The sequence below is a fragment of the Hevea brasiliensis genome, chromosome 3, assembly GCF_030052815.1.
Source record: "Hevea brasiliensis isolate MT/VB/25A 57/8 chromosome 3, ASM3005281v1, whole genome shotgun sequence".
Classification (NCBI taxonomy): domain Eukaryota; kingdom Viridiplantae; phylum Streptophyta; class Magnoliopsida; order Malpighiales; family Euphorbiaceae; genus Hevea; species Hevea brasiliensis.
The window spans coordinates 101,995,926-102,015,135 of record NC_079495.1 but is presented as its reverse complement, the minus strand read 5'-3'; the positions used below and the strand labels follow the sequence as shown (position 1 = coordinate 102,015,135).

The 19,210-nt window shown below is 34.5% G+C and overlaps 3 protein-coding genes across 6 annotated transcripts; 1 reads left to right on the top strand and 2 right to left on the bottom strand.

The window, feature by feature from the left end:
- Nucleotides 1–1,194: 1,194 nt before the first annotated feature.
- Nucleotides 1,195–3,707, bottom strand: LOC110661517 (uncharacterized). Its single transcript, XM_021820171.2, has 2 exons — nucleotides 3,059–3,707; nucleotides 1,195–2,499 (listed from the first exon to the last, which is right to left on the bottom strand). The coding sequence occupies exon 2, from the start codon at nucleotides 2,455–2,457 to the stop codon at nucleotides 1,504–1,506; it is 954 nt and encodes a 317-aa protein (XP_021675863.2). The 5' UTR covers nucleotides 2,458–2,499; nucleotides 3,059–3,707; the 3' UTR covers nucleotides 1,195–1,503.
- Nucleotides 3,708–6,752: 3,045 nt separating this feature from the next.
- Nucleotides 6,753–14,571, top strand: LOC110661513 (uncharacterized). 4 transcript variants are annotated; one of them, XM_021820164.2, is made up of 9 exons: nucleotides 6,754–7,200; nucleotides 7,334–7,962; nucleotides 9,157–9,233; nucleotides 9,370–9,538; nucleotides 11,200–11,288; nucleotides 11,548–11,712; nucleotides 11,907–11,984; nucleotides 13,845–13,948; nucleotides 14,071–14,571. In XM_021820164.2, the coding sequence occupies exons 2-9, from the start codon at nucleotides 7,353–7,355 to the stop codon at nucleotides 14,174–14,176; spliced, it is 1,398 nt and encodes a 465-aa protein (XP_021675856.2). In that variant the 5' UTR covers nucleotides 6,754–7,200; nucleotides 7,334–7,352; the 3' UTR covers nucleotides 14,177–14,571. The 4 variants fall into 4 exon arrangements, with proteins under 4 accessions (XP_021675857.2, XP_021675856.2, XP_021675854.2 ...); XM_021820162.2 differs by having other exon boundaries at nucleotides 7,302–7,962; XM_021820163.2 differs by having other exon boundaries at nucleotides 7,278–7,962.
- A 385-nt stretch (nucleotides 14,572–14,956) lies between these two features.
- On the bottom strand, nucleotides 14,957–19,146 carry LOC110661515 (uncharacterized). Its single transcript, XM_021820168.2, has 6 exons — nucleotides 18,500–19,146; nucleotides 17,831–17,998; nucleotides 17,575–17,694; nucleotides 16,520–16,720; nucleotides 15,942–16,106; nucleotides 14,957–15,676 (listed from the first exon to the last, which is right to left on the bottom strand). The coding sequence occupies exons 1-6, from the start codon at nucleotides 18,737–18,739 to the stop codon at nucleotides 15,218–15,220; spliced, it is 1,353 nt and encodes a 450-aa protein (XP_021675860.2). The 5' UTR covers nucleotides 18,740–19,146; the 3' UTR covers nucleotides 14,957–15,217.
- Between the last annotated feature and the right edge of the window lie 64 nt (nucleotides 19,147–19,210).

The window sequence follows — 19,210 nt, the reverse complement described above, 5'->3', positions numbered from 1 at the left end:
ATTTTTTTGATAAAAATTATGAAAAAGAATTATGCCTTCAGCCCATATAATAACCTACAAGAGGATCACATATATTCAGAGTACTAGATCATTATATTTAAATGAACAAATCCTAAACAAATTTCATCAAGGTCACTTGCTTTTGGCATGTTAGTTAGGTCACACAACAGAGAAAAAAACAATAGTAAAAAGAGCTTTTCTTCTTTTCTTTATAATTTAAGTTTGGTGGACAAAGAAAAGCACAGGCAGCACCTCAACAAAAATAAAACAAAGATAATGATAAAACAACGTGTCATGAGAGCAGCAGCTTAGCCTTTGGAGAGGAGGGATTCCTTTGCCATTTGCTGTCTGAAAGGAAAGACTTAATTAAAGCTGAAAACTTCAAAGTCATAAGAGCAGAAAGGGACCGACTTTACTCCCCTCCTCTTTCCCCCGCCTAAGGTTTGGACCAAATTTCTTTTCTTCTCTCTTCCCCCCTCCTAAGGTTTGGACCAAATTTCTTTTCTTTCTCTGCTTTCAATCTGTATACTGTCCTACAATACCATCAATCATAATATGATAGGAAGACATGCATTATGCAGTATAGTTTAACTAAAAGGAGAAATTAGTCTAGCATGTCCTTTTCATGCTATCCAATAGAAGCAACAAGCATTAGGGGACTGAAGCTTTCAACCACATTTTCTGATTTCCGGCAATGCCCCCTGCCAGCTTGGTCTCTACCCATTTTTGTGTTTGACAACAATTCCAGCTGTAATGACCTGTACTTTAGTGCCTCTCTCATTCTACTCTTATCTCTATTTGCTTTCGGCTATATATAGATGACAATTGCATTTACAGACTCGGTAAAATGATGCCAAAGTCTGGAAGAGAGCCACTAGTATTTATATGCTCATAATGAAACTTCAGTTCTTGAAAAATTCTTGCTAAATACATCTTCTAACCTGAGGGAAAACCAAAAGAATTAGTTCATCAAAATCAAAAGAATTCATCTTTCAACATTGTCATAATTATAGATAATAAGGGTAAGTTTGGCGATACATAACTTCAGCTGAAAAAAAATAATTTACAAGGAATGATTGAAGCTGTAGCCTCTGCTTGAAGTAGTTTAACCTGTACTTCTTTCCCACTTCCAAAACTAAGATACCAAAGTTATATTTTGCACTTCAAATAATTGGACAGAAAATAGAAACAATCTAGAAGTGAATGCACCACAGTTTTATTGCTTGTCTATGGGAAAACTAAATTCATCACATATAGAATCACTTTTGGCTAAATGCACACCATAATGAATCATAAATCTATGAACGGTTTGCAAGTGATAACAGATTTACACAAAAATCCTATATTACCGACACTACAACCAAGAGCCTACTAAAGACCAAAGCAGTGAGCAGGAGACACCACCAAAAATAGGTGCAAGTAGAAGAATTTCTGAATACCGGAATTGAACTTGAATAAGAATTGCTGCGGAAAGGCAAAGGAAGCTTGTACAAATGGTGGGAGTTAGGGAACATATTCACTCTCAATGGTCGGTTGAGTTCGAGTCACCATTGCTATTGGTGCTTTCATTTCCCCAACTAATGTCATTTGCAGGGCTTCTCCCACATCTGCAGCCCTCTCCATCTGTTGCATTTTCTTCCTTTCCTTCAATTTATGCACCCACAGCACTAGAAATGATAAAAGCACCAACAGCAATATTCCACCCAGCACAGAACCAACAATAATCCACACTTTAGAATTATTCTTTCCATGCTCACTTGGCCCTGGAACATTTGGAGCTTGGCCAGATGGTGCTGGAGCTTCACCAGATGGTGCTGGGGAAGGGGCAGTATACTCAACAACTATAGAAAAATGCCCCTGTTGAATTGTAAAACATTCATTGCCAGATGCCACATTGCTAAAATTTCGGTTACCTTGTAAATCAAACCACACACACTTAGCAATAGACCCATCTGGAGCTGATTTCACATCTGAGAATTTCATGGTTATAGGTTTTTCGGATGCCTTAATGTCCAATACCGGTAAATTAGTAGCAGTTAAATTTGAGGCATCATAAGCAAGAAGACCCAGAACTGGAGCAAGGTAAGTGTAACCAGACAGTGGATAATACCTCCGAGACCAATTTCCCAAATTTTGGTAGACCAAAACAAGCCTCTCCACATAAGGCTGCTCAATAACTCCAGGGGGGATCACAAACTCTTTGTACATGTCAACACCTTTCCTCCTTAAGCTGCCACTCCTAAGCCTCAATGCTGCAATCTTTATCCCATTCAATTCTGAGGGAACAGCCCCATCATAAGGCAAGCCAGTCTTGGGAGGAGCTAATGCCTTGTAAGCATAGTCTTGGAGAAGAGCATCAAGTTCATGAGAAGAGTTAGGCCGTTGAGCTCCGTGAACCGGCAACCAGAGGAACCATAATCGAAGAAGCATCATCACGAGACTTCGAAGAAGCCCCATGGATGCTTTGAAAACTATTCAGCACAATGCCACCAGATTAACCTTATGAACCCCCACAGTAAAACACAAAGGAAGTCAACACCAGAAATCTTCTAATCAACAGTGCTTCAAATCCAAGTATATAAAACAGAAATTCTGAGAGATAATGCAGTAAATTCTCCCAAGGAAACTTCAAAAACACATGTTCTTAGACTACCAATCTATATTTCATGGATGACAAGTCTATTTCTTTATCTCCATCAAATGAAACAACGGGTACTGTATAAAGAAAATAGATTCGCGAGTAAAGAGTATAAAGCAGCTTTGAAGGTTCCAACCGTTGCAATCCTTTATTTTCTTTCGGGTTCTCTTTTGGAATTTCTTGTAAAAGAAGCTTTCATAGACCGAAATGAAACTCAACAATTTGGGAATCTTCCCAGCATTTCTCCTTAACACCAAAATTTATAGAAATAATTGTCGAATTAAGAACAAGTAAAAAACAGTTGAATCTCGTGCTTGGAACGGTCAATAGAGCGATTAATACTCATTCCAAATTAAACCATCGCGTGCAAAAAGCAACGTAGACTCATTTCCAGATATCAGTAAAGCAAAGACTAAGTACCTGAACCCAGATGAGATTTTCAGTTGAAAATCCACAGAGAATCTCGCCGAAGAACGAAGACACCACCAATGGCGAAGATTTCTACTGCGGAAAGGTTCTTAAAACCATGCACCGCTACAGAACACGCCGCAATGATTCACAAAGACTGGATGAATAGCCCAAGAAACCCAAGAATCTTGAAATGAGTCATGATCGCTGTGGCAAGATCGGGATAGGAAGGGGCAATGTCTCGCAGAACAAAGAAAGGATGACTCAATAGCCCAAGAAAAGGGCCTGCATTTTGATTGAATCCAAAAGGGTATCACGCTGTTTGGGCAAGAAAGCGTTGTATGGCCAGTACTTGTGCTGATGATAATTGATGGGTTTTTGGGATCCCCAGCTGCTGCAACGAAAAAAGGCTCGCAAGAACTAAACAGTGAAAGAGTAAAGACGAAGACTCTAAGAGTAGTAGCTCAAGAAACGGAATTCTGAAAGAGAACATCCAAGAATCCACCGGGAAGATGAGATAAGCTTTGAGAAGAGATTATGGCCAGTGGAGATAAACCGGTGAGAGTGAGAAAACAACCAAGAAAACCCAAAAAAATTAAAATTTGAAAAAAAAAAACGCAGGCAGCAATAAACCAAAAGAAAGAAGAAGAGAAATAAAAATAAATAAATAAATAAATAATTTCTGCTGGATTTAGATGTTATTGTTTGACTGATATACCCAGCCATCCTACGTTTGAAGTACTGACGTGTCCTGGCAAAAGGTTCCCACGTATTGGTATTTTTAAATATTTGTTTATGTATTGTAATTTATTATTTATATAATTAATTAAATATATAAATTGAATTTAAATATTTATAAAATTATAAATTTTTTTTAAATATTGTTTAAATAGTAATAATTGAATTTAAAATAAATTAAAAAAAAAGAATTTAAAATAAATTTAGGTAATTTATGATAAATTTTATTTAAAATTTAGATAATTTATGATAAATTTTATTTAAAATTTAGATAAATTTATATATTAAAATATTAATTAAATTTAAATTTAAATTTAAATTTAAATAACATAATTTTCGTGGGCAAGCTGACAGCAGATGACGTCGCTATTTACGTCGGGCGTTGGCTGCTGCTCCCCCACTCTCTCGTGTCATTTGCCTATTTGTTGAGATTTTTTTTGTAAATTAGATATAGCCATTTCAAAACTTGCAAATATTGACATCTTAATTAAAAAATTTCCAAAATCACCGTTACCAAATCCAAATTAAATTTCAATTGCATACGTCTGTCATTATCTTTGAAAAAAAGGTTTAAACGAGTGAAGACTCAATTTATATATTTTTTTATTAATTATTATATTTTAATTATCATTGATAATTATTTATATAAAAATATTTAATAAAAATAATTATTAAATTAATTATTAAATATAAAAAAATAATAAAATTTTATTAATTTTAATTCAAATATAATTTAATTTTTTTTATAAATATTAAAGTATTAAATATTATTTTAAAAATTATTATCGAATAAGTTATAAATTAGTTTAAAATTAAATTATTAAAAAGTAAAATAAAGAAAAATAGCGTTTACGATAAGGACGTATGTGGAATAGAGCAGAAGATAATTTGATCAAATTCCATATTTCCCTATGAGATCAAATTAGGCTCTCTAATTGGAACAACATACTGTCAATGCTTGATGTTCATACTGGGACTAAATCAGTGTAAATTTACCATATATTGATGTTGATATGTTATATTTTCTCCTTTTATTACGCCACAAAATGACAAAAGCTGAGTCCCATTATTCCCAAATGGAGGAGTAAAGGTCCCATTTATACATTCCCCCAAATTTCCACTTCCTGCAATTAATATTATGTACAAATGGAATTTTCCAGCTCATTATTTCGTCCAGATCATGTCCACCCCCATTGGTCCACTATTTGCTAAAGTGCACATGTGACGCATTGTTCCATTTCATTGGCGAAACCCTCGCCTAGCCTATTTTGGGAATTTCACGCTCTCAACATAAGCACAAGGTTTTAGCCCTGGACGACAACAAAAATACATGGACCACCTCCCCACGAGCCTTCTTTTTTGGTTCATGCATGCGCTGCCAACCCAACCGTGTTGTGACGCACAGCCGTCTTGTTGCCTGCAGCCTAATTATACATACCTTGTTTTTGTCTACTTATGACAAAATTTTTATAATAATAAATATAATTTTTAAAAAAAATTAATTTCAAAAAATGCACACACAAATGTTATAATATTATAGTTTTCATTATTAAATAATTTTATAATTTAAATTATATTATTTTAAAAAATAAAAAATAAAGCATCATAGCAAATTATTGTCTGAAATTCATAGATCCAAAAGCCAAAAAATAAATATAAACTCCATCTAGTTTAATTTATATATGGGATAATAGCATGAGATTTAGAAAATAATTACCCATATGTCTTCGCTCGTGGGCCTTGTGACTACAAGGCCAGCGACGTCAGGGAAAGATTATTATTAAATGTGTGGCTATCGGCCCACCGATGGAACGTTGACGTAAGACGCTTCAATTGAATGGTGGGCTTTCTTTGAGTTTTCAAGTTTCAAGGATATCAATCCATGGAGGCCTGTCCTCATCATTTTTTTTTTCTTACAAAAATTCATGTTTATTTGCACATATTATGTTTTTTTTTTAATATTAAAAATGTTTGATTTATTAAGATGGGATTTATATTTTTCTTGAGGAAGATGAGATTTGTATTTAATTTATTTTATATAATAAAATCATTTTCATTTTAAAAATCTCAAATTGACAACATTACTTAAATCGTTATACATATATATTTTTAATCCACTTAAAACTTAATTATACTATGTATATATTTATTGAGAAAATTAAATTTTATTATTTTTAATTTTTATTTAAGTTAATTTAAAAGTTTCGATTTAAGTTCAGTTTAGTGTAAAAATAAAGAAAATTAAGAATTTGAGCCTATTAATTTTTTCATTTAAATTTAAAAATTAAAAAATTTAGTTCAAAAATTAAGAAATTAGACTTATTAATTTTTTAATTAAATAAAAAAATTTAGCTCATTAAACTTAAATTAAAATTTTTGAATTAATTTAAATAAAAAATTAAAAAATACTAAATTAAATTTTTTAATAAATACAGAGACTAACCTGGATATTTTATCATCTTTAATTTATTAAGCCCATATTACTTAATAACTAAAGGGCACATATATATTTTTTTCTAATAAAAACACATATAAATTCATTAATTAGCTCTTAATATATATAAAAATAACTTTAATATTACTAAATTAAAATACATATTATTTTGAATAAGCAAACGTTGCAGTATTCTTATATAAGCTAAGATGTTGCCATAATCCTCACTAGTAGAGAAGGCATATGCATCCTCTTTTAACCAATTTTAGTACAAGCTTTTAGCGTGGTGATGGTACAATTTTATTATGTCTGTATCCGTTTAATCTCTGTCTCGTGTGTGCGCTATGTGTTTTTAATGGCTCAAGAAAAAAAATAATCCTTCAATTATATTTATTAAACATCCTCATTTAATTATGGATTAAGACAGGTTTAAGGATGCTGATGAAATGCTTATTCCATGTCTAATGACTCACTGAATTATAATTTCTTTATTTTAGAATAAAAAAATAAATTTAAATTTTATTTTTTATAGATCCCAAAATTGCTGGTTGCATTTAACAATTTCTCTCTCTCTCCGCAACCCCTTTCTCCTTCTCTCTCTCGCGCTCTATGTAATCGTAGAGCGAGAAAGAAAGAAAGCGAGCGAGAGACAGAGAAGGGAAGGAAAAAATATATATATATATATATCCAAGGCAAGGGCTTTCTGGGCGTCCATAAGATTCCTCCATTTCACATTCTTTGTCATTTTTTCAACTCTTTGGTCCAATCGATCTCTCGGATTTTGAAGTCTCAGATTGGGCCTTTCAAATGGGAATGGTCAAATTCTTTCGACGCTTTCCTATTTGACTTTTTCTATCCTCTTTATTAGGTTTAAGTTTAGGGTTTCTGCAAATGAGATAATTTGTCTTTATTGCTGTTGTTCATTGTCTTCGAATTCTTCTTTCTCATTTCAAAGGTCCTCAACGGAGTTTCGCCTTCGAAGGTAATTTTGATTCATTGTTTGATGATCTTATCGAATGGTTTTGTTATGGATTCTGTATTCAAATTTGTTTTGTTTAGTATTTTCTTTGGCCTGATTGATAGGGTGATGATGTATATATGATGGTTATGGTTAGGGTTAGGGCATCTGCGCAGATGGAAGCGTCTGGTAGTAATTCCGACGCGTATAGGTCTTCGGGAGGGAGTAGTACAAGTAGTAGTAATTCCAGGAGATACGGAATGCTATCGGCTTCAAGTATCATTCAGGCGCCGATTTCTGCCTTGTTAGAGTATTCGGGTCTTTTGCGGATCTCCAGGTCAACTCATCAAGAAACGGACCCTTTGATCAACGCCTCTGGTGGGATTCATAATCATCGACTTGATGATTCTACAGCTGCGGCAGCCAACAATGGTGAGGTTGCTATTAGGATAATCGGTGCAGGAGAACATGAGCATGACAGGGAGGGCTCTGGATTGGTGGTTGGGCAGTTGGGTGCTCAGGGTGAGGTGTCTGTGCAGCAGCCAAGGGCTGGGATAGAATCAGATGTTCAGGGAGATTCTAGAAATGATCGTGGGTCAGGAGAAGGTGCTCCTCAGCAGCCTTCCAGTGCAAGTGGAGATGGGGAGGCTGCTGATGGCCCTGGGGCTAATGGAAGGGATTCGTCTTACCAGAGATATGATATTCAGCAAGCTGCCAGATGGATTGAGCAAGTCCTCCCATTTTCTTTGCTTCTGTTGGTTGTCTTCATCCGCCAGCATTTGCAAGGTACTATCCGTTTTGCTTTTTATTTCGATACTAGGATTGACTGACTTAGAACTTTTCTTCAAATTACTTCTTTGCTGTCTGTTGTTCCATGTTCCACACATGATAAATGATGAATCTTTTGTCTATATAAAAGCATTTTATATTGATGCCAAGTCCTTCATAGTAATTCCATAAGTAACGGATAAATGATGCTCACTATCTATTTGCAGATAACGACACGCTCGCACAAATGCGCACACATTCTCCCTCATTTATTGTCCTTATACCTACGCATGAATATCAGTCCTGTGCACATGGTCGTTCTCATTTATTGTCCTTATGCATGAATATCTGTCCTGTGCTTGGGTTGAAAACAATTTATTTTAGAAAATCTTGTGCAAATTTCCTTATTTGATGCCACTTTGCTATGGTCTGTTGCGTGCACAAACCCGAGAACTAGCACTAGTAAAATGAAGAATCATAGAAATTGAATATCCGAGGAGAGGAGAGCATGAATGGGAGAGAGGGCAAAAGAAGAAAAACCCCAAAACCCCCCCCCCCCCCCCCCCCCAACACACACACACACACACACACACACAATCTAGGTATCCAGAAAAGGGGCAAAGTATCACTTACTGAGAGAGGGAGAGAGAAAGAGAGAGTTAGGGAGTTCATTGAATTTACACTCCTAGTATAAGCCTTTATGTAAGTTATTTCACTCTAAACAACACCAATCTTTTACTTGTTAATTGCAGAGTCCAAAATTAAACCTAAACACATAATTTTTTTTTAAAATGAGTTTACAGGTAAATTATTCAGTGGAAAATGCTGTAAAATTTGCAACCATAAGAGGGTATATGATGCATTAATGGTTATCTTTCTGTTTTTGTTTACTGTTCATTAATGAGTAATGACATCACTATTTTTCATTGTTTGGCTTGTTTCCACATCTCATTTTTGTTTATATCAAAAGATTTATCAGGACTGAGGATGCTGTCTCCATTTTTTGTGCTTTTTCATATTAATTTTTGTGTTTGGGTCATTAAAAGCTCTTCAACTCTGACTTGGAATACCTTTGCTGGAGTTTCTTATTCTAATTTTACCACCAGTGTAGTATGCCATTTGAAACCCTCATCCCTTTTCTTTTCTCATTCTTTTGTATAACCCATAATGTGCATTAAGTAATCACATTTTCCTTTCTATACGGAATTACAGGTTTCTTTGTTACAATTTGGATTGCTGTTGTCATGTTCAAGTCAAATGATATCCTACGTAAACAAACAGCACTGAAGGTACATAATTTGTAGTTAATTGATTCTAAGAATTAATTATTGCACTTGTGCTAATTCAGAAATTGGTCTCTCATTTTTCAGAGTGAGGATAATATAATATTTTGAGCATTGTAAATATGTAATTGTTTTGGTGCAGGGAGAGCGGAAAATCAGTGTCTTGATTGGCATCTCTCTTGCATTCATGCTTCATGTGGTTGGTGTCTACTGGTGGTATCAGAATGATGATCTTTTATACCCATTAATTATGCTCCCTCCCAAATCTATACCACCTTTTTGGCATGCTATTTTCATCATCATGTTGAATGGTATGTTACTTTTTGCAAATTATTAGTGTTGCTTTGATTAAAGATGCACTTTCAATTTAATGCTGCAGAGATTTTTTTTAATTTGGTGGTATTTAATCTCAAACTACTATGTTTGTTTAGTTTTGCACAGGAAACACATGACAAGGCCTCCATATGGAAATGCATACTCATTGACTTCTTTCTTTTTTTTTTTTTCCCCCCTTCTAACAATAACAACTAAGTTTTAATCCCAAATTAATAGGGGTCAGCTAAGTGGATCATTTTTCATCATTCAGCTTTATTTGAAATCAATTTCGCATCAATATCCAAAAATTGTAAATATCTTGATACTACTTCCATTGATGTCATTTTAGGTCTCTCTTTTTGCGTTCTTAATCCAACCACTGATTTATGACATTTTCATGTTGGTGTATTCGATGCTCTGAGTCAGACATGATCAAATTATCTTAATCGATCTTCTCTCATTTTATCTCCAATATGTGCTGCATGCAGGAATGAACACATACCATGGCTAAGGGGGGAGCATTGGGCCCCCTTAAAATTAAAAAAAGGGGTATATTGGTAATTTGTAATTTATAAGAATAAAAATCTTTAAAAAATAATTTAGAAAGAAAATTAAAAGTAGTAGCCAATTAATCCAACAATTATTTTACTTTAACACCTTTTTGAAAAGAAGCATTCTCTCTCTAATTTATATAGTTTGATATTTCAATGAGTAATCATTTAATAATCTAAGATAATGAACTTGTACAAAATTTAGAGGTTATGAATGAATATATATATATATATATATATATATATATATATATATATATATATATATATATATATATAATTTTAGTGAAAATTGTATCTAATTTATATTTTTTTATCTAACATCAAAGTTTGGGTAGCTGAAAAAGTAATTGATATTTGATACTTAAAAATTTGAGCTATAAAAAAATATATTAATTTGAAAATTTAGGAAATAATGTCAATATTCATATTATAGTCCCAATTTTCAATGCAAATGTGTTAACTTTGAGATTATGTTAATGTTGATGAGACATATTTGCAAGTATTAACAATGAAGTTATGTAATGCTTTTAGAAAATGAAGAATAACAAAGATTTAATATAGTTGGGATAATTTATCGTCTTTTGCAAGAATAATTTTATCTATAAATAAATGTTTTTATTTTATATATGTTTATTTTTAAAGGTTATATACATTTTTAATTGTGCCACTTGACTAAAATTTCTGCATCTATAATTGGCTACATGCACACATTCATCTTAACATCCACATTTCTGCCACTTATCTTATGGGTGTGTTGTATCATAGATACCTAACATTAACTTCCTTACAATATAGCTGGCTTGATCTTAGTTCTATATAATTTGCCTTTCATGTGTCAAGGATCCTACAGTCCCAGATAACACCTGTTGCACTTCTCCATTTCAACCATCCTGTTTTGATTCAATGAATTATTTTCTCATCTATTACTCCATTCTTATAGATGATAGAACCTAAATGTGAAAAAATGGCCCTTAAATTAAATGTGAGTTCCCATTATGTTTCTTGCATTTAGATTAAACTTATTTGAATCTTTAGTCAATATCTTTTTGTGTATGTACACACGCACGCGCCTTTAGATGGCTCTTAATATTGGTTCCTTCCAGATACTTTGGTCCGGCAGGCAGCAATGGTGTTCAAATGTATATTGCTAATGTATTACAAGAACAGTAGAGGCAGGAATTATCGTAAGCAGGTGAGGTAATATGTAGCTTGCATCTAGAGTTTTATTTGGTCCCAAGGGATTAGAAAACTGAAGATGGTATTTATTGTTGTTGTTATCTACAGTCTATACTCTTCCTTCCCCCCTTCCTCCCTCACTTCTTTCCTGTTGGAACAAAAGAAAAAAAGAGGGCATTTTTTATCAACTTCCATTCCCCTTTTTTTCAAAAATTGTAGGCATGCATTTGCTGAGTTTTATACTTGGCTGACTGTAGTTTGTCTTATTTTTCCAGGGTCAAATGCTAACTTTGGTTGAATATCTGATGCTGCTATATCGTGCCTTGTTGCCTACACCAGTCTGGTACCGCTTCTTTTTGAATAAGGAATATGGGAGCCTGTTTTCATCCCTAATGACAGGATTGTACTTGACTTTCAAGCTCACATCTGTCTTCGAGAAGGTATAATATCTCTATTTTGTTTTCTATCCATTTTCTCTATTTCTCTTTTGGGAGCCAATATAATATCTTGTATTGAAGGTCTAAGCACACTGGCCTAGCATATGGCTCTTCTTACACTCTCTTCCCAGTTCCCCCAGCTTGTGTGCTCCCTTGTCTATTGCCCCTCTTATTTGGTAATGGTTGGTAAATTACAGGTGCAATCTTTCTTTGCTGCTTTGAAGGCACTATCACGTAAAGAAGTACATTATGGCGCTTATGCAACATCAGAGCAGGTAATGTTGATCTCCTTATCCCTTGGACATCAGTGATTCTGATTTGAAATATTGTGCTTGTGTAACATGCACACGTATATATGTCTATAACTGATTATTTTCTGTACATTAACAGTTGTTTCAAGAGAGTAAAAATCTTAAGGCTCAGTTTTTCATTTTTATTATTATTATTATTATTATTATTATTATTATTATTATTATTATTATTATATTTTGCATTTCTGGCATTCGGAGTGCTTAAGAAAATTGTTCATGGGAAAATGTTTTTTTTTGTCAAAGGGAAAACTAAGTTATTTTCAAGGAAAATGACTTCTTGAAGCAAAAACATCATAGAGACACTTGTTAGTCTACTGAGCATATCATTGATAATCCAAAATCCAAAATATATTGTTCTTGTATATCCTAACATTTTCATAGTCTTATATATTGAAAGAGTTTTCCAATTTATACTGAATGTAAGAGAATAATTTCAACACTGTAACCAAACAACTGAAAGTATGTCATTTCTCAAAAAATGATTTACTCGAAAAATATTTTTCATAGACAAATTATTTTCCCCGAAACAAATTAAGCCTAAGAGTGCAAATGCTTAGTTATGCTTTGACAGGAAGAGGGAAAAAGCACGCAGGGAAAGGGTCTAAAGCTGAGAACCGGAGTGCATTTGCATTTCCAAACAGTTAGTGTTGCAAATACAATGCTAGACGACATAATAATGAACCATAATAATTTTGTAGCACATTTTAATATATTAACACGCCAATTACGGAAGCTTGATGATCCAATGCCAACTTTCAGCAGAAGGGTTTTGGCATTGACTTTTCTGGTAGTGGAATTTAGCCCATACATGTGTACTAAATTACAATATTGGTCAATAAATGCTATGAAAAGTTTTACCATAAATGTAAATGCATAGTAAATGAATGCATCTGTAAACCTTAAGTGGGTATTTTGGCTGATGGAATATTTTCTAGCAAAAAACTAGGGTTTGATTAACATTAAATGCTTGATTATAATTGGTTCTTCTTCATGCCAATATAAACTGCAAAATATATTATTTAATATTCAACCAATTGAATTAATAGGGGCAGGGGATGTACCGGGTCTCGGAGCACCTGCTTGGAGTGTGAGAATACTTGGCTTTGTAAATAAAACAAAATGGCTATATGTAGACATTTAGAACAAGAAGGAAGACTTGAATCCTCAAATCGGTGCTGGTTTTATTGCATTCAACTTGCTTTCACTTTCAATTAAATGCTACCTGGGCGTAGCTCAGATAATTATGGGAGTGGTAAAATCATAGGTTTAAGTTCTACTGCTCTTCTATTGTACTAAAAGACTTTCAATCAATCTGAGTAGGCCTAACCAAAACGATTACACTGGTGAGAATTTATTTTAAACTGTACTATGAAAACTTGTTCAAAGCTATTGTCATGCTCATATGAGCTGCATGTTTGTTACCTATCATCATATCTTTATACCCACTGTTCACACAGGCTCTCTCTGTTTGGAAGGCATGATTCCCGTTATTCTCTCAGAATATTTTCATTTTTTTGCATACTTATTAAGATATCTCATTTATTGGGACTGTGCATTGGGATGCAATACGGAAAATTGCTTTGATAATTAGAGTACTTAATCTTTGACCTGTGTGAATGCTCAAAACTTTGTTAACATATTTCACTCTCTCTCTCTCTCTCTCTCTCTCTCTCTCTCTCTCTCACACACACACACACACACACACACAAACACACGCAACGAACACCCCTGCTACCAAAAAAAAAAAAATTCATATAGTGGATTTTGGTGATATGTGGGGAAGTTGTACATGCATTTGAGGTTCTCAGCAATGTATGTATGCAGGTCAATGCAGCAGGAGATTTGTGCGCTATATGCCAGGAGAAGATGCATGCTCCCATTCTACTTCGTTGTAAACACATCTTTTGTGAAGATTGTGTATCAGAATGGTTAGTGACATTTTCTGTGATAATAATTTGTAACTGATGAGAGCTTTTGGTTGCTTTTTATGTTTGTTTGATCATGATTGCATCACTACTATCAATTTAGCTGACTGACATTCTGATTCCAGGTTTGAGAGGGAAAGGACGTGTCCCTTGTGCAGGGCCTTGGTCAAACCTGCAGATCTTAGATCGTTTGGTGATGGTTCAACTACTTTGTTCTTCCAGATATTCTAAAAACTTTATACTGTAAAAACCTAGGAGTTTTTCTTCTTCAAGCTCCAAACACTTGCCCAAAGCTTGCCTTTTACTGATCAGAGAGATCTACACAAGTATGTGTGACTATTTGGCTGTGCTTTGTTTAGTAGTTACCCAGGGAAGTTGAACGAAGCAAGTAGATGGAATTTGAGTTGGTTCTGTTCCTTTGTTGTATCGAGAAAGGTTGAATATATTTAATGGCCCTTAAAGACAGTTCTTCTAAGGACTAACACTATATGCCAATGTTCATTTGCCAAAAATGAAAGGCTTTTTCCCTCTTTGTTAAATTGTATATATTTTCCTCTTAAGGCATCGATAATTTTACATCTTTGGTTTGGAGCTAATGAACCTAGTTTTACGCTAGAGCTTTCTTACTTGGTGGTGGTGTTTGATTTTTTTGATGTTAGATTTAGTTGAGCATGATATGCAATTAAAAGATTCATATCCAATGAAGAATAATCCTATATGAATTCATATGGTCCTGCAGGTAGTCTTTGCATGCTGTCGAAAATGGTTATTGAACGTCTGCTTCCATTGAATTTTCTAATCGTTGATTAACAAAAATGGTTTATATTTTAATGATCTGAAGAAAAAATCATAGCCATGGACATAAAAAAGAGTGCCATTACTTTATTCCAACAGCTATCACAGGTTATGCCATTCAATTTTAAGCCATAAAATTTCGGTCTGCTGACTTGTGAAATGAAGGACATAAGTGCATTATAAGGAGATATTTAACAAAGGTTATAAATAAACAAATTAGTTATGAAAAATCAAACTTTATTTGGTAACAAATAAAGCTGCATACACAATTACATACACAAAATAATAACAAACGCTTCTCAAAAAAAAAAAAAAAAAAAACCTTACCCAAAAATCAGGGAGAAGAAAAAAAAAAAGAAAAGAAAAAACTGGAGACTCCACGGCCTTCCTCCAAATATAAAACAAAGGAAGAAAACTGAAAATTTAGAATCAATATTTCATAAAATTTGTTGTTAGTGAACAATGGAAAATCTTGATTTATGGGGATGGTTTTGTTCTTGTTTTTGCATTTTCCTCAAGTGCTGGAGCAGTTTTTGAATCTTCTTCCTTGTTTGCTGGGATGTTTTTTGCGTCTTCTTCCTCAACTACAGGTGTAACTGAACTTGGTGAAGCATCATTTCCTGAAGCTTCCTGCATTTCTTGTGGTAGGTTAGGCACAGGAAATATTTCCTTTGTTGCTGGTGGGCTTGCAGATGCAGTAATCTCAGAAGGTAAGGGTGGAGAAACTGGTGAGGGTGGGGAAATAGAAAGCATCTTTGCAATTGGGTAAACTTCAGTGACTTCTTCACTGCCTTCGTCCAAATAAACAACATCTTGCATGGTGAGTTGGTGGTATTCAACAATTTCCCTCAGAAACCGGTTCTCACGTGCAAATATTGAATTCTCATGTGCCAAACGAGCCTTCTCAGCCAAAAGTGTCTCCAGTTGAAGGCGAATCTGAGATCACAAGCACGTGCATCAAGTTAGTTAACCGCAGCCACAATCATCCAACACCAGTTGAAGCACAACTTAAGATACATGAATGTGCGAGCTTCCTACAGATAAAACAGTGCAAAAACTCAAGAACCAAAAGGTCAGCACAATCAGGCATCAGCTTAAAGTTATCATCTAAACTACAAAATTAGGGATAAACGGCAAGCATCAGTCTTACTTTAAGGTCATTGCCATTAAAGGATTATAATAAAATACAAATATATGGTACCAAATCATCGTCTGCTGGGTTGCCTCCCTTTTCACGACTCTCCCTCAGGATTTTGTTCTCTTCCTCTAGTTGTGAACATCTTTGTTTTGCAAAAGCCAGGTCTGCTTTAACTGTCTTCAGTTCCCGAAGAAGAAGTTTTGCTTTTGCAGCAGTTGCCATTGCAACCTGTAAAACAAAATAAAGGGCAATCATGCATTTTGCCAGCTAGGAGACAGAAACAAAGCTCATCTCTCTCTTCCCCCACCCTGTTTTCCCCTTTTGTCTGATGTCCTGATGTTAATACTTGCAATCCACTTTCTATGTTTAACAATTATATTGAAGATTATAACACTACTGCAAATATAGTGTTTATCGAAATAGCCTATAAATGAAACAAGATCTTGTTCTTTCTTTAATCCCTTCACACCTAGTAGTCATAGCCCATTTATATGTTTTGGCAAGTATAGTGATCTTTGTACTTGAAGTGCTCCCTAGAAAAGGAAATACAGAAATTCAATCCCATTTGTCTTTCAGATTAACAGATTTAAAACTATTGCCACATGAACCAGTGACCCACTATTACAAACTTGCCACCTTACGTCGCGAGATGCCTTCAATTGATTTTCATGGTTCATTTGATTCTGCGGCTGATTAGGCTGCATCATGGGTTGCTGCCATGAACTATTTGCACCAGAAGCTTGATTTTGTTCCACAAGACTGCTTCCCTTTCTCCTAATTTGCAGTTTGCGAGTTTCTTGGATGATATCTGCAGTCTTATTTTCCACAATAGTGCGACCTTCCTGGAAAATCAAGCAGTTAAGTTGAAGTAAGAAAATTTAGTCTGTATACCTAAAACCACGTTAGCGAATGCTTAAATATGAAAGCAAACTTTTGCTGGTTTCAGTTATCTACTCATTTCTTGCTCGAATCTAACTTGTCTATTTACCATCTGCAGAAGGAAACCGATAAAAAAATTGCTGGTCCAACCTCAAACCAAAGTTAAAAAAACTTGAGAGAGAGCTCAGCTTTGAACTACTCTGAGGGCTTTTCACATAAACACGGAAGAACCATGACTTCTTTTTGGTGCAAATAACAAGTGAAGAGTACTGTGGCTCTACTCTTATAACTTCTACTGAAATCCACCCTACTCCCACACCTGAGTTAGTCCCAGGGACTTTCACATGATCAGGAGGGTCATGAAATGACACGTGCCTTTGAATGTGGAAGGAAATCAAGCACATTGAGGAATTCTGAAGGGATGTAATAGCAGACAAGTAGTTTAATTCTAAACAATAAAGCATCAAATCAGACCTCTCTTTCATACTACAGAAGTCCATAGATAAACTTAAGACTAATAGATCAAAGTTTACTTTTGCCTAAGAAATTTCAGCCAAAATCTTATAAACAAAGTAGGCAGGACTTTTTATTTAAGTGTACCACGTAAGAATGCTGGTTACACGTCAGTCAGAGTAACTGAGCAAGCCTACACTAGGTGAACAGATGGTTAATTGGTAATCATTACCTTGTCAAGTCAACAGATATCAAAATAATGAGTTTATCAAGTGGAAGTGAACTTGCTAGAGTTGAACAAGCAAGCTAACAAAAGAAATTCCATAAAATATGCATTTTACAGAAAATAATCTAAAATTCTTACCTCAAAAGCCTTTTCAAAGGTGTCACCTATCTGATTAAGGGAAGATGTGATTTTATCAAGGCCCTTCCTTAATCTCGGATTATCCATTTTCCTATCAGGTGTTAGGTTCGATTGCTGAGACTGTAATTGGGAAAGAGACAGGATGAACAAAACATATATTACAATGGTTAGTTCTCAATTCTACTAGAATGTTGTTTTTTCAACTTTTTATTTCCAGAATATTTTCTCTGCATTATAAGCAGACAGAAGGAATTACCTGGCCACCTACAGAGGTATCTGGCATCTGGAACCTTGACCTTTCAGGTGTTTCTAATTGTGATGACTTATTATCCTCCTCAAGAATTGCTTTAGCTTTCCTAGCAAGAACACCCCAAAACCCTTTAGAATCACTTCTGGCCGATGAGTCCTCGTAAGCATCAAAGACCTACATGTTCAATCACATCACATTTAAGGTAAATGGAGAATAAATTTCTACCACGCATACATAAAAGCACAATATAAATTTTCAGAAAACCAATTAATTAGAGTAAAATAAGAAAAAAAGAGAAAGATGAGAAACATCTCCCTAATCCTACAAAAACATCAATGTCACTTAATCAAAGTTATGATAATATAGACAATAGACGTATTGATTAATAAAACTATTCATCTAACAAAAAGGAATCCAATACATATTTACTTTTGCCTAATGAAAATTCAATACAACATATCCCAAACTGAATTTCACCAAACCAAAATAAAGGAGCGTGATGAATTTCCCTTGAAACTTAAAAATTCAAAGGAAATAAGATCCAAAGGAAATACAGCTAATGATTAGCACATACAAAATTTTCCAATTTCTATGAAACAGGAACCAATCTGTCAATTTCTGAAGACTACTTAATGAACAAACGTAGAAAAATAATGCTTTTTTTTTTTTGTGAACCTTAGATCTCTGAGGGAAGGAATCTCCTGCGTAGGCGGATGAAAGAGAAGATTCACGATGGGTGGCGGACGCCCTGATAGCCTGAGCCGCCAGAGAGGAAGACGAAGTAAAAGTATGAGACGTTTTTAACATATTACTACTTTTAATGTCGTTATTATTACTATCATCTTCTGGCGAGCGATTTATCTCTTCTTTGAAAGTGGAAGCCCTCGTGATTCCCTGCCTTCTTCTATACGCCATTTCTTCTTCTTCTTTTTCTCTGTTTTTCTGATTCGACGAATCAGCGCTGACGCCGCTTGCTCGTCACGGTCAGCGCAACCGCCACCGCGATGACAGATTAGAGGAAGAGGGAAAGGAAGAGATCGTATCACCACCACGGCCACCACCAGTAGCGCCACCGCCGAACGAGAAAAATGAAAATTAAATGAGATCGTCTGTTTTGGATTTGTCTAACGAACTTTTTCCCTTTTTAATGTCTTCCCGGAAACCAACTTGTAGGAGATGGAGAACATGTATTATTTTGCCAGAAAGAAAGGGTATGGTGATGGCTCTTGCATGGCTTTGAAGCTATCTTTACCGTTCGATTTCTAAATTTTCCTATTCTTCAATTTTAGTATGATCAAACGCTTCCTATCCCTCCCAATTGTTGACCACCCCCCCCTCCTTTTTCTCCATTTATGTTATTTTTTAATTTTACATATTAAATTAATT

Coding starts and splice junctions, on each gene's coding strand:
- LOC110661515 (XM_021820168.2), bottom strand. CDS start 18,739: ATGGCGTATAGAAGAAGGCAGGGAATCACGAGGGCTTCCACTTTCAAA. Junction 16,721..17,574: donor CCTTTGAAAAGGCTTTTGAG/GTAAGAATTTTA, acceptor TTGATTTTCCAG/GAAGGTCGCACTATTGTGGA. Junction 16,107..16,519: donor AATTGAAGGCATCTCGCGAC/GTAAGGTGGCAA, acceptor TTTGTTTTACAG/GTTGCAATGGCAACTGCTGC.
- LOC110661517 (XM_021820171.2), bottom strand. CDS start 2,457: ATGGGGCTTCTTCGAAGTCTCGTGATGATGCTTCTTCGATTATGGTTC.
- LOC110661513 (XM_021820162.2), top strand. CDS start 7,317: ATGATGGTTATGGTTAGGGTTAGGGCATCTGCGCAGATGGAAGCGTCT. Junction 9,234..9,369: donor GTAAACAAACAGCACTGAAG/GTACATAATTTG, acceptor GTTTTGGTGCAG/GGAGAGCGGAAAATCAGTGT. Junction 11,985..13,844: donor CTTATGCAACATCAGAGCAG/GTAATGTTGATC, acceptor GTATGTATGCAG/GTCAATGCAGCAGGAGATTT.